This window comes from Rhinatrema bivittatum, chromosome 6 (assembly GCF_901001135.1).
Source record: "Rhinatrema bivittatum chromosome 6, aRhiBiv1.1, whole genome shotgun sequence".
NCBI classification, from domain to species: Eukaryota; Metazoa; Chordata; class Amphibia; order Gymnophiona; family Rhinatrematidae; genus Rhinatrema; species Rhinatrema bivittatum.
Genome location: NC_042620.1, coordinates 8,921,819 through 8,936,906, shown reverse-complemented (window position 1 = coordinate 8,936,906; position 15,088 = coordinate 8,921,819). Strand labels below are relative to the sequence as shown.

At 43.7% G+C, this 15,088-nt stretch overlaps 1 protein-coding gene across 6 annotated transcripts in view; it reads right to left on the bottom strand.

The window, feature by feature from the left end:
* Window positions 1-15,088, bottom strand: part of TTLL4 (tubulin tyrosine ligase like 4) — a 373,628-nt gene that overhangs the window by 252,442 nt on the left and 106,098 nt on the right. For 5 of the 6 annotated variants that reach the window (XM_029605017.1, XM_029605022.1, XM_029605019.1 and 2 more), the window contains exon 6: window positions 89-199. The exons of the other annotated variant lie outside the window; for it this stretch is intronic. In XM_029605017.1, the coding sequence (XP_029460877.1) occupies window positions 89-199 (111 nt within the window). The remainder of the gene's footprint in view (window positions 1-88; window positions 200-15,088) is intronic. 6 annotated transcript variants of the gene reach the window in all.

Sequence of the window (15,088 nt, the reverse complement as noted above, 5' to 3'; positions counted from 1 at the left end):
CAGCCTTATCAATCACTCCATAGAACAAAAGAAAGGTGCTGTTCTGGAGTGAGGAAGAATAGTGCATCCACTGAAGGAGAGGACTTACTCTTGGTAACTCGGAAGTGGGAGCGCAATACGATCTGCTTCACTATATTTGGCGTGACTGTGGTCATTTTCCATTTCAGCAGCTTCCTCTGTGCCCATGGCAATAACTCCACTGAAGGGAAAAGGAAGCAAAAAGAAGTAAAACCTGTGCTCAGGTACAATGACAGGGAAAGGAGGCAAAAAGAACAAAGAAAAAAAAATCCTAAGAGTAGAGACAGTGACTTTTGTTTCCCTACAAGTTGAAATCACACCATCAAGCTCAACCCAGGTCAAACAAGGCTCATCAGATATTTGGATGTAAAGATCCAGAAGAAGGGGAAAAACATCTCAAGCAGAACTTCAGTCCCATGAGGGCCAAAAGATCTGAGTATTCAGTAGTGCCCCATCAATCTCTAAGTGCTGTGACCTTCCAACCCTTCACTCAGCGAGACTTCCCATCCCCACAGACTGCAACTGACACCCCACACACTTTGGCACATCTCCAATCCACACTCCCATTCAGCAGTGCACTCACACTCGAGTGAGGGATTTAGGAGCTTTGTTATCCATAAGATTGGATTTTATAATGGTATTGGTTTTCTTTTGGGGGGGGGGGGGTTTCTATAGTTCCTCCTTTCTCTTCCAGCTCAATTGGAACCAGTGCTGGGATTCTGGTGCGGCGAGCCTTCATTCATCACTCTGCTATGATCAACCTTAGTGCCAGGATCTGAAGATCTCCGTCTCTACAGAGTGAAGTGGCCACCAGCTTTCATCAGCAGAGATAAAATGATCAAACTTAGTGCCAGGATCTGAAGATCTCTGTCTCTACAGAGTGAAGTGGCCACCAGCTTTCATCAGCCAAGATAAAATGATCAAACTTAGTGCCAGGATCTGAAGATCTCCGTCTCTACAGGGTGAAGTGGCCACCAGCTTTCATCAGCCGAGATAAAATGATCAAACTTAGTGCCAGGATCTGAAGATCTCCGTCTCTACAGAGTGAAGTGGCCACAAGCTTTCATCAGCCAAGATAAAATGATCAAACTTAGTGCCAGGATCTGAAGATCTCCGTCTCTACAGAGTGAAGTGGCCACCAGCTTTCATCAGCAGAGTTAAAATGATCAAACTTAGTGCCAGGATCTGAAGATCTCCGTCTCTACAGAGTGAAGTGGCCACCAGCTTTCATCAGCAGAGTTAAAATGATCAAACTTAGTGCCAGGATCTGAAGATCTCAGTCTCTACAGAGTGAAGTGGCCACCAGCTTTCATCAGCAGAGTTAAAATTACAGAGGTCCCAGTGGGTAGCTTGATGGGGAGCTTCAAATGAAGCAAACCCCATATGATTTTTATTTTAAAAACATTCTGCTGGATATTTTGCAACTAAAAAGCTGAACAGACACCACTTTCCTTTTACATAATGATGGTATTATGGTAACTGCACCAAGATGTACCCTAACAAGAGTTGGTTTTAAGCCCAGACTCCGAAATGCATAAAAGGTGTTCAAGGATTTTGAGTGAGAGACAGGAGAAAGAATTAAGGATTTCCCTGTTACATCAGACTACAAACCTCCTCCATTTGCAACCATAAGACCACCGAGTGGATTCCTTCCTGGAAGCCAGAATTATCTGTTACCGAACTAGAGAGCCAAAAAATCATATTACCTAGCTGTCAACATCCAAGCCATGGGGACATGAGATTTGGATGTAGGAAATAAATTTGGCTCTGCATTATCTCCAACCTGACTGCATTCCAGATGAACACACTTTGGAAAACTGAAAACCAAATGGGCCAAAATAGGGCTATGAGACTCAGACTCCTAATCTCTGATGAGTATTAATAAGGTCTTCCCTTCAGAGATATGTACAGAAATCCCCTCCACAAGGATGCCATCCTGCAGAGAGTTGGTACCTTTCTGTTCTGACCCACTGCAAACAGATCTTGGGATTTTCCCACTGATAAAAGATGCTATTCACTAAGTTCTGATTCAGGTAACTGATAATTCATCCTGTCTGCCAGAATGTTTGTCCTTCATATTGTCCTGTATGACCTGGCCCAGCCCCAGTCTTATGGTTTCAGACACACAAAAGATCCTTTTCCTCCCTGCTTGTTCAGGGAAATTGTCTGAACAAGGACTATTTGATTTCTAAAACCCTTAGAGTACAGTATATTGTCTTTACCAGAAGACTGATGTGGAGCATCTTCTCCTCGAAGGACCAGGGTCCATCTAGGTAAGCTCCCCAAAACAAGATGGCTGTATCTGTGGTTAAGACAATTTAGTGCTGGTGAATTTGGAAAGCCATGTCCTTGGACATGTTAATGGAAAAGCCACCAAGACAGTGAGTCCAGACGTCTCTAGTGCACATAGATAGGTTCTACTGGTCCTTTAGTGTCCATAAGGCCCAACATTCTCCACATGGCTCCAATTCTTCAACTGGAGATATTAAGTATGAGATTCTAGCATGGAAAATTGCCATGGTCTCTAGACTTCTTGGGCAGAAATTGGACTTGGAATAACTGATGACAAACCCTAGCAACTGGATTTGTCCATTACTACCTGAGAAGTGCCCTTAATCAGCCAATAGCCCAGGAGGGGAAACACGTAAAAATGCTGTGATGAAAGCCAAACATCTTGCAATGAGCTGAGGAGCCGAAGTGAGGTCAAATGGCAGTGTAGGCAATGTAAAGGTATATGTAGCCAGGAGGAGACTGCTGGCTCTCTTGTCCCTTCGTTCTCCGGGGAGTACTGGCCGCACCACAGAAACTTACCACTTATACCTTTCTTCCAAAGCCCATGTTTATGCTCCCTGTTCAATATAACATTACCTTCTTTATATTGTTAATTGGTTTCCCCTAGTTCCATTGTAAACCGGTACGATAAGACCTCGTCTTGAGCATCGGTATATTAAAAGAATTTAAATAAAAAAATTAATAAATACCGTATATTCGATATGAAAAGCCCAGGAAAGGACACCTGTGTCTCAGAATCAGACAACTTTATTTTCAGACATTTCAGGTTTACCACTTAGAACGAGACAGACAACACATGCCTCTACAGCCCTTAACACAGCATAGGCTTCTACTGAGTAAAGCTCTGCAACATTATTTATTCTTATTTATTTCTATACAGTCGTTCTGTTAGACAATCACAAGGGTTCACATTCAAATTAAAATGTAATTTAAAATTCTTATATACTGCTTCATCATAAAAAAAATCAAAGCGGTTTCCATAAAAACATACGTAAGTAAAATCTTCGATGTACATAAAAAAATAGAGCCTACAATAAATCAAAACAAATTACACACCACATAAATATAAGATAGTACATACATCAAATCAAAGTTACTTAACTATAATTCAACCTTTAATCACACTTCACTCTGTCAGGCTATTCTCTTCATCTTGTCTAATCAGTTTCGAAAGCTATTTTAAATAGCCAAGTTTTTAATCCTTTCCTAAAAATGTTAAGATCTTTTTGAATTCTTAAGTCTTCGGGTGGCAAGTTCCACAACCTTTGCCCAGCAATTGAGAGTGCTCTCTCTTACCTCTGATAACGCTCAGTAAGCCCTTGTTAGCTGACCTTAGATTTCTTTGGAGAATATGAAAATGTAGTGCTGCTCCCAGCCAATCCACATCTTTGTTGTTTATAACTGCATGAATGGAGCTTAGAATCTTATATTGTATTTGATATTTTATTGGCAACCAATGTAATGACATCTAGATTGGGTTAATATGATTGTATATCCCCCCCCACCCCCATCATCATCAGCACTCTTCTCACTGCATTCTGCAGTAGCTGCAAAGGTCTTAAAGTTGATGCTTGAAATCCCAATAATAAGACATTACATTAGTCAAAACTGGAAAATATCATGGTTTGTAACTGTACGAAAATCATTTGAATTCAGTAATGGCTTTAATCGTTTAGTAAGCAAAGTTTATTGTAGCCTGATTTAATCACCATATTGATATGTTTGTTTTTTTTTATAACCAGTTTATCTATTATTAGGCCTAAGTCTTGGGCATGTTAGACTTTATCAAATATGCTCCTACTGTGAACTGTAAAGATGTGTTGATGGGCTTTATCCTGTTAAGCCAAATAATTTCTGTTTTTTGCATATTTGATACTAATGTGAGATGTGATAGCAATTTTGGAATGGCAGATAAAGGAAAATTGGTTCTTAGCTGCTAATTTTAGTTTTGAAGTACCACAGATCAGTCCAGACTCCTGGTTTTGCCTCCCTTTCAGCAGATGGAGACAGAAAAAACTTTAACCCGTTGGGGAACCTGCATCTCCTCAGTATTGATCCATACCCAAGCATAAAATATTCAACAAAACTTCTAACAAATTAACCCTACTACATTCCCCGGAACGACCAGAGGAAAAAGAACATTCGTAATTAAGAACTGTAATTAAATTTAGAATACTTCTTGAAAACGACTAAAGAGAAACCTGTGCTATTCTTCAGAATTATTATAGTGAACAGATCGAGCTGACTCTCCAAAATTCCTCTCCACCACTAAGCGGGACTCTAGACTGATCTGTGGTACTACAGGAATGAAAATGAGCAGATAAGAACCAATTTTCCTTTCCCTGTATGTACCCAGATCAGTCCAGACTCCTGGGATGTACCAAAGCTTTCCTAACCGGGATGATTAATACCCTTATTCAATAAACACACACGGTTAATGCGACTCCAACATTGTTCTATGCTTCAACGACAAGAGGAAATGTGGGACAAAGGATTTGCATTCACAAATAAGCGTGGGATTAGCTTGCTTGTTGCGGCGGTTACTACCCCTAACCAATACTTCACTTTGAATACATATACAGCGCAGCTCACTGCTTCAACGGCAGGGGGAATGAAGAAAAGAGGATTTACATTCAGAGAACTACCAACTAGGATTGAATTCCATAGTCTGGGAAAACAAATAAGCGTGGGAGTAGCTTGCTTGTTGCAGCAGTTACTACCCCGAACCAATACTTCACTTTGAATACATATACAGCACAGCTCACTGCTTCAACAGCAGGGGGTATGAAGAAAAGAGGATTTATATTAGGACAGCCAACAAGGAATAAATTGCACAGGCTGGGTAAAAAAATAAGCATGGGAGTAGCTTGCTTATTGCAGCGGTTACTACCCCTAACCAATTAGGCTTGATACTTCACTTTTATGCAGCTCCAGCACTGCTCTCTACATCAATGGCAGGGGTGGAAGGAAAATTAGAACCAAAAAGTTACCAATAAGGGCCCTGGCCTCACCAGTCACAGTAACAGCTAAGTATGAGAAAAATAACTGTGAAAGCTTGCTGGGCAGACTGGATGGGCCGTATGGTCTTCTTCTGCCTTCACTTCTATGTTTCTATATATGTTTCTATGGGACTGTGAGAGTCCCATTCAAAGAACACTTTCACCAAAATTGCAGATGTCTGGCACCTGGACATCAAATTGTAGTGTCTGGCAAAGGTATGCAAAGACTTCCAAGTAGCCGCCCTGCAAACCTCGTGACAAAACTAATTAGCACTCTCCCAGGAGGCTGCCTGTGAATGGTAGAATGAGCCCTTAACCCCTCCGGGATGGGTTGACTGCAATAGAAATATTCGGAACCAATAGCTTCCTTCAACCAATGTGCTATCATGACCTTTGACAGTTTCCGACCCTTTTTTGCACCACTCCATAGCACAAAGAGGTGATCCGACATTCTGAAACTGTTAGTGACCTCTAGGAGGCGAAACCTAACAACGGCATATAAAACTCGATAAATAAATAAATACCACAACAAAGCCCTTCTGACATCAAGATGTCTTAATTCCTTTGCATGAGGCATATCAATCTCCAGATTTGTAAAGGCTGGAAACTCCACTGTGACTTAAGTGGAACGCTGAAACTACCTTCGGCAGAAAAGATGGAACTATCCTCAGCGATGCTCCAGAATCCGAAATCCACAAAAAGGGTTCCCTACATGACTGGGCTTGACGTTCAAACACACTTCTGGCTGAACAAATTGGCACCAAGAAAAGCACCTTCAAAAATCAGATCTTTTATGGTAGCCCTCTTAAGAGGCTAAAATGGTGCTTCACACATGCCCTTGAGAATCAAGTTAAGGCTCCAAGAAGGACATACCTTACGAAAGGGGAGTGCAAATGCTTCGCCCTTCAGAGGAAACGCACCACAGCCGGATGCGCAGTCAGAGTTGCTCCATGAATCTTGCCCCGCAAGAAGCTCAAGGCCAACACTGGCACACTAAAGGAACTAAAGGACAAACCTTTTGTTAGGCTTCTCTGCAAAAAGGCCAGAATCTGCACCACAGATTCTTGCTGTACACCAAGACTCGAAGACTCTCCAAACCCGGACATACACCAAGGAAGTAGAGGTCTTGCGAGCTCGCAGCAGAGTAGAAATAACATCCTCAAGATATCCTTTCTTCCTTAATTGCCTCCTTTCAAAAGCCAAGGCACTAGACAAAAGCGATCCGCTTGATCTGAAAATAATGCCCTGCCGCAGAAGATTTGGTAGTTGCCCAGATCTGCAAACCAAAGCCTTTGTGGCTACTCCAGAGCCACAAGAACCACATTTCCTGGGTGGACCTCTATTCTCCTTACAACCTTGCCCACCAGCGGCCATGGAGGAAACATGTAGATCAAAACATTGTGCGGTCAAGGAAGCACCAGGGCATCAACCCCTTCCACTCCATGCTCTCTTCCGCGACTGAAGAAATGCGGTGCCTTGACATTCCTCTGGATTCCCATCAGAACCATATGAGGCATGCTTCACCTGCGAGAAATGAGGCTCATTGCTTCCTCTGATAGTTCCCATTCTCCAGGATCCAATTGTTGTCATCTGAGAAAATCTGCTTGCACATTGTCGGACCCCGCTATGTGCAACGCCACTATCAAAGCCAGATGCTGCTCCACTCAGGACATCAGTATCTCCGCTTTCAGAGCAACCGCTCAACTCTTGGTACATCCCTGGTGGTTGATGCAGGCCACCATCGCATTGTCTCACAGGACTGATTGCACGGTTGTGCAGAAGGGGAAGAAACCCCTCCAGAGCCAACCGCACCATTCTCTTCCCTAGGCGATTGATGAACCAGGTCTCTTCCTCCACCGACCATTAGCCCTGCTCCGACTGGGACTGACATAAGCCCCCAACCAGTGAGATTGGCGTCGGTAGTCACTACCATCCATGGAGGCACCTCAAGGTCCACTCGGCGGCACAAATGGTCCCAGCCAAGCCACCACAAGAGACTGGACCTGGCTAACTCTGTAAGCAGTAGTGGAAGATGAAACTGCTTTGAAATCAGATCCCACTGTGATAGCAACACTTTCTGTAGAGGTCTCATATGAGCAAATGCCCATGGGACCAGCTCCAAGGTCGAGGCCATGAAACAGAGGACCTGCAAGTAAATCCCAGACCTTGGGCACTCGGGCCTCCAACAGGTTTTGAACCTGCACCTGCCGTTTGACAATCCGCTACTCCATAAGAAAGACCTTGCCCACACAGGTATCGAAGTGGGCACCCAAGAACTCCAGAACCTGTGAAGGAGAAAGGTGGCTCTTGGCCAGATTCACTACCTAGCCCAAGAATCTCAAGCCGTGCAAGACTACTTCCACCACCTGTCTGCAAAGATCCTGAGACTTCGCTCGGATGAGCCAGACATCCAGTTATGGTTGAACCAGAACACCCTCCTTTCTGAGGGCTGCCGCTATCACCACCATTACCTTGGTGAAAGTCCTCCGAGCAAGGACTAGACTGAATGGAAGCGTGCAAAACTGAAAATGCTTCCCAAGGATCATGAGTCTGAGGTACCTCTGATGAGCTCGGTGGATCCCAATGTGTAAAATGAGTCAACAGACCCCCGATGGCTGGGATTGAGGAGTGGGCAGACCTCATTTCATTGTATGGACTTGGCTCCGCTAATCCCTTGGCTGGAGCCCTCTCTGTTCACTCTGCATCCACAAAAAGACTAGGACCAGGACTGAGACCTCCCCCAAGGTCTGCTTCTGGCTTGCACCTGGAGACACCTTTGGCCTCGAAAGCGAGAGCGAGCTGGCATAAATCCTTTGGGCCCATCCACCAGTAGCTTGTGCACCTTATCTCCCAGATGCTTAATCAGCTGTTCTAAGTCTTCTCCAAAAAGAAGCTTGCCCTTAAAAGGAAGCGCCCCCAGTTGAGCCTTCAACAAAACATCTACTGACCAGTTTCGCAACCATAAAAGCTTCCTTAGCAGAGACTAGACACCACTGCCCTAGAAGAAGCGTGGATAAGATCATATAAAACATTGGCTCCATAAGCAAGCGCTGCCTCCAACTGTTCCACCTGCTCAGATTCCTGAGGTGACAGATCCCTGGCACTCTGCAACTGCTGCACCCATCTCAAGCTTGCCCGAAGGATAAAACTGCTGCATACTGCAGCCCGGATCCCAAGAGCCAAAACCTTGAAAATCTTCTTGAGGTGCACCTCGAGCTTCCTGTCCTACAAATTTATTTATTTATTTATTTATTTATTTATTTAAATGCTTTTAAAATATACCGACATTCATAGGACATATCATGCCGGTTCACAATCAACATTGTAAAGGAGGAAGAGGAAATTACAAATAACAGGGAGGGGGGAGGTGGAGCAGTGAAGGAAAAAGGAGAGGATGCTGGTGCAGCAGCTTCAGAGCTGCTGCACCAGCTACTGGAATGGTGGTTCTCTTTGTGACAGCCGACACCGAAGCATCCACCTTCGGCACCCTCAAGAGCTCCAAAGTCTCCTTGGGCAAGGGATAAAGCTTATCCATAGCCCTACTCATTTTAAGGCCAGTCTCTCCCTGACCACCAATTATTTAACCATTCTATGCAAAGGAAAAGTCCTGGCCAGGCCCCGTAAACCAGCCATGCCTCAATCCACCGTGTCCTGGTCTGGCTCCTCATGCGGCACCGCTATTTCTAACTCCGCTAGGACGTGCATGATCATAAGATCCAGCTCCTCCCTTTGAAACAGGCAAATGACCTTAGGATCATCCCCTTCCATAGATGGAATCTTCCCATATTCCTTCTCCTCTCCCACTGTTGGGCGGAGGAACATTGAGAGGGCCATCCCCAGAGGGCATCCCCTGGTCGGATTCCTCAGAGGAAAAGTCATCTGTGGCACACAGCCCAGCTAGACCACTGACCTTACGGATCTTTGTAGCCCCCAGAGCCTCTGACCACCTGGGCACCTTTCTGGGCAGGCCCTCAGAAGGCCTGCACCTGGAGTAGAAGCTCCTCTTGATTTTGCTGGCCAGATATGCTTTGGCATTAAGAGGATAAAGTCTGGAGAAAAGGGATAAGGACCATAAATTACTCCTCCAAGGGAGCAGGATCCCCCCTAGGCCTCAGCGGGGCTAGAATCGGCTGGTGACAGTGCTGGCGGGAGATCCCCTCTCCCTGCCGCTCTCTCCTCTGCAGCGGTGAAAGTTTTCAAAATGGCCACCTCTCCCGCGTTTAGCAGGAACGGGTCAGCCGTTTCTATTAAAGCAACCAGCAACCAACCAGGCCCATGCTGCTTAAATGATGCCACCACAGTCTCCCTTGAGGTATCCTCCCCACCAGAGAGAAAGCAGGAGCATCAGCCGGCCTTGGAGAGCCGCGAGCAATGCTCCCCACATGTGGAGCAGCGGCTCGCACGCAGCATGGCCCGGTGCGATTCAGACCGCGCAGTGCACGGCAAATAGACGGGATCAGGAGTTGTGAGAATGATTCACCTAGAATGACCTGCCTCTGTCTGCCCCCAGCGATAGGGAGAATGAAAGAAAAAAAAAATCACTTTTTGTTTTTACACTAGAAAAAAAGAAAAAATTTACTTTCCTGAAAAAAGGGTGGCAGAGGCTTCCCACGATCCTTGCTGAAAGGGAGGGAACTGGACCACCAGCTTTCACCCCGTCGTGACAAAGAGCAGTTTAAGGTCCCCAATCCCTGCTTGTCCTATCCTACTACCAGGAGGGAAGGCCCCCACCAGAACCTGCCACACTCCTGGGAGGAAAGTCTCAAAACGTTCCAAAACATCCAAGTCCTCTTAAGTCTGGTACAGAACCGCAGGTTTTGCACCACCTCCATCTGCTGGAGACAGAGAAATACTGAGGAGATGCAGAAGGCACACCGGATTAAGAGGCGGTGCCTTTGAAATTTTCTCTATCTGCTGGAAGGGAGGCAAAACCAGGAATATGGACTGATTTGGGTACGTACAGGGAAATAGATATTCAAAGTTTTAAGAGCATGATCAAAATAGTTGTATACTGGAATAATGAACTGCACATAGCATACATAAAAAACTGAGACCTAGGAGGATCACGTGATGCAGTGAACACAGATGTCTGATCTTGGGCTCTCGGCATCATCCTCAGAAAATAGTGTCCCATCGCAGTTAATTTCACTCCTTTCTGGACAAGAACTTACAAAACAGCAGCTAAATAGTATACAGATTTATAACCCGAATTCCCAAGGTAATGTCCACTAGATTCACCAAAAGAGAGAAGGAGAAACCGCACCTGTCTGACTCAAAAATGGCCGCCACAAGAAAAAAATATACTTTGCCACTAATGGTAAAAGACGCAAACATCACGGCACTTACTGAAGTGGTAGTGGCGGTGCTGAGCAGTAAACTGGATGCCATATCTGCTCAGAATGCAGAGGCGCACACCATAATCGCTGATTTTGGCTCATGTCTAGATGTGGTGGAAGGGAGAGTCAACGTGGTGGATGACGACTCCATGGCAGCTGCGGTGAAGATACATAGCTTGGAAAAACTGGTACTCCATCAATCTGAAAAGACTGAAGATTTATGGAACCACTCACGGCGAAATAACCTGAAAGCAGTAAGCATTCCTAAATTGGTGGAAAAGAGACAACTGAAATCAATGCTGAAAAAAGGGCTAGTGAAAGAGTTGGGCCTTCCAACAGAAAGCAGGCCTCTTCATTGAACGTGCGCATAGGCTGGGTGGAATCGCGGCAGAAAGAACTAGGCCTAGCATGGTGATCTATAAATTACTGAATTTTGCACAAAAAAGTAGAGATCATGCACCCGTATCATAAAAATAAAGCACTCCGATTATGTGATCAGCGCCTTTTACTACTCCAGGATTTTTCTCCACAGGTCTCCTCCAGAAGGAAGACGTTTGCAACAGTCTGCTCGGCATTTGTGAAAAAACAGATCCAATTTGCATTGTTGTATCCGGCAAGGCTATAAGTTTAGCATAACAAGGTAAATCTTTTTGAATCTGTGGCAGATGCACAAAAATTTGTGGAGGAATTACCTATTGCTGGGGAATGAGAAAGCTGTCACGAAAAATCTAATGAGGAACTGGATACGGCCTCCAGAACAAGCTTATTTTTCTTTTTTTTGATCTGTCACAATACCTATCTTGTCATCTGAGGCATGAATCTTTAGGATATTGATTGACGTTTATGGCGGAGCCAGAGACAGTCGACTGCAGTTGAACTTGAAACTAGCAGCTAATGTTTAATCAACTGCCACCAGGTTTATATGTTAATATGTCACATAGTAACCTGAAAGGAGGTGGAACATAAGAACATAAGAAAATGCCATACTGGGTCAGACCAAGGGTCCATCAAGCCCATCATCCTGTTTCCAACAGTGGCCAACCAGGCCATAAGAACCTGGCAAGTACCCAAAAACTAAGTCTATTCCATGTTACCATTGCTAATGGCAGTGGCTATTCTCTAAGTGAACTTAATAGCAAGTAATGGACTTCTCCTCCAAGAACTTATCCAATCCTTTTTTAAACACAGCTATACTAACTGCACTGACCACATCCTCTGGTAACAAATTCTAGAGTTTAATTGTGCGTTGAGTAAAAAAGAACTTTCTCCGATTAGTTTTAAATGTGCCACATGCTAACTTCATGGAGTGCCCCCTAGTCTTTCTACTATCAGAAAGAGTAAATAACCGATTCACATCTACCCGTTCTAGACCTCTCATGATTTTAAACACCTCTATCATATCCCCCCCTCAGTCGTCTCTTCTCCAAGCTGAAAAGTCCTAGCCTCTTTAGTCTTTCCTCATAGGGAAGTTGTTCCATTCCCCTTATCATTTTGGTAGCCCTTCTCTGTACCTTCTCCATCGCAATTATATCTTTTTTGAGATGCGGCAACCAGAATTGTACACAGTATTCAAGGTGCGGTCTCACCATGGAGCGATACAGAGGCATTATGACATTTTCCATTTTATTCATCATTCCCTTCCTTATAATTCCCAACATTCTGTTTGCTTTTTTGACTGCCGCAGCACACTGAACCGACGATTTCAATGTGTTATCCACTATGACACCTAGATCTCTTCTTGGGTTGTAGCACCTAATATGGAACCCAACATTGTGTAATTATAGCATGGGTTATTTTTCCCTATATGCATCACCTTGCACTTATCCACATTAAATTTCATCTGCCATTTGGATGCCCAATTTTCCAGTCTCACAAGGTCTTCCTGCAATTTATCACAATCTGCTTGTGATTTAACTACTCTGAACAATTTTGTGTCATCTGCAAATTTGATTATCTCACTCGTCGTATTTCTTTCCAGATCATTTATAAATATATTGAAAAGTAAGGGTCCCAATACAGATCCCTGAGGCACTCCACTGTCCACTCCCTTCCACTGAGAAAATTACCCATTTAATCCTACTCTCTGTTTCCTGTCTTTTAGCCAGTTTGCAATCCATGAAAGGACATTGCCACCTATCCCATGACTTTTTACTTTTCCTAGAAGCCTCTCATGAGGAACTTTGTCAAACGCCTTCTGAAAATCCAAGTGCACTACATCTACCGGTTCACCTTTATCCACATGTTTATTAACTCCTTCAAAAAAGTGAAGCAGATTTGTGAGGCAAGACTTGCCCTGGGTAAAGCCATGCTGACTTTGTTCCATTAAACCATGTCTTTCTATATGTTCTGTGATTTTGATGTTTAGAACACTTTCCACTATTTTTCCTGGCACTGAAGTCAGGCTAACCGGTCTGTAGTTTCCTGGATCGCCCCTGGAGCCCTTTTTAAAATATTGAGGTTACATTTGCTCTCCTCCAGTCTTCAGGTACAATGGATGATTTTAATGATAAGTTACAAATTTTTACTAATAGGTCTGAAATTTCATTTTTTAGTTCCTTCAGAACTCTGGGGTGTATACCATCCGGTCTGGGTGATTTACTACTCTTCAGTTTGTCAATCAGGCCTACCACATCTTCTAGGTTCACAGTGATTTGATTCAGTCCATCTGAATCATTACCCATGAAAACCTTCTCCATTACGGGTACCTCCCCAACATCCTCTTCAGTAAACACCGAAGCAAAGAAATCATTTAATCTTTCCGCGATGGCCTTATCTTCTTTAAGTGCCCCTTTAACCCCTCGATCATCTAACGGTCCAACTGACTCCCTCACAGGCTTTCTGCTTCGGATATATTTAAAAAAGTTTTTACTGTGAGTTTTTGCCTCTACAGCCAACTTCTTTTCAAATTCTCTCTTAGCCTGTCTTATCAATGTTTTACATTTAACTTGCCAATGTTTATGCTTTATCCTATTTTCTTCTATTGGATCCTTCTTCCAATTTTTGAATGAAGATCTTTTGGCTAAAATAGCTTCTTTCACCTCCCCTTTTAACCATGCCGGTAATCGTTTTGCCTTCTTTCCACCTTTCTTAATGTGTGGAATACATCTGGACTGTGCTTTTATAATGGTATTTTTTTTTTTTAACAATGACCACGCCTCTTGCACATTTTTTACTTTTGTAGCTGCTCCTTTCAGTGTTTTTCTAACAATTTTTCTCATTTTATCAAAGTTTCCCTTTTGAAAGTTTAGCACGAGAGCTGTGGATTTGCACACGGTTCCTCTTCCAGTCATTAAATCAAATTTGATCATATTATGATCACTATTGCCAAGCGGCCCCACCACCTTTACCTCTCTCACCAAGTCCTGTGCTCCACTGAGAATCAGATCTAAAATTGCTCCCTCTCTCGTCGGTTCCTGAACCAATTGCTCCATAAAGCTATCATTTATTCCATCCAGGAACGTTATCTCTCTAGCGTGACCCGATGTTACATTTACCCAGTCAATATTGGGGTAATTGAAGTCTCCCATTATTACTGCACTACCAATTTGGTTAGCTTCCCTAATTTCTCTTAGCATTTCACTGTCCGTCTCACCATCTTGACCAGGTGGACGGTAGCATACCCCTATCACTATAGTCTTCCCCGACACACAAGGGATTTCTACCCATAAAGATTCAATGTTGTATTTAGTCTCATGCAGGATGTTTATCCTATTGGACTCTATACCAATTGATCAAAGTTATTAAGTCTCATAACATCTCTTTTTCGATTTGAGATTTATATATATTCTAATGGGAACGATTTGGTGTAATCAGAGGTCTGCACTATTATACTGGTAAGACTGGTGGCAGTTGACAATGGGGGTGGCAGGAAATGGCCAATGAATTTGGCACATCACCTCCAAAGCAATACAGGATATGGGAGGAGAAGATAAAATCAATCAGCCCAAAAAAGGTACCTAGGAATTTCTACAAATCAAAGGAGAAAAACTGGAAAGCTATGACTACAAATGCTCAGTTTGGGCAATAAAATCTCTGACCTGCAGGCCCTAATGGTAAAGGCGGACTTGGACACAGTTGCTGTTAGGGAGACATGGCTCACGGATTCTCATGATTGGGATACAGCCATACCGGGCTATAACTTGTTAAGGAAGGACAGAGAGGACAGAGAAGACAGAAAAGGGGGAGGAGCAGCTCTTTATGTCAAAACAATATTTAAGCTACTGACCCGATAGGAATGTGGGGTAGAGAAGAAGCATCATGGGCCATCCTAAAAAAAGATGATGGTACATCCATTTTTACTGGTGTGGTTTACAGGCCTCTGACTCAATTGGAAGAACTAGACAGAGATCTGGTCAAAGATATCTAAAAGGTAGGAAAGAAGGGAGAAGTGTTGATTGCTGGAGACTTTAACCTGCCTAACAGACTGGAAAATCCCTTCCCTGG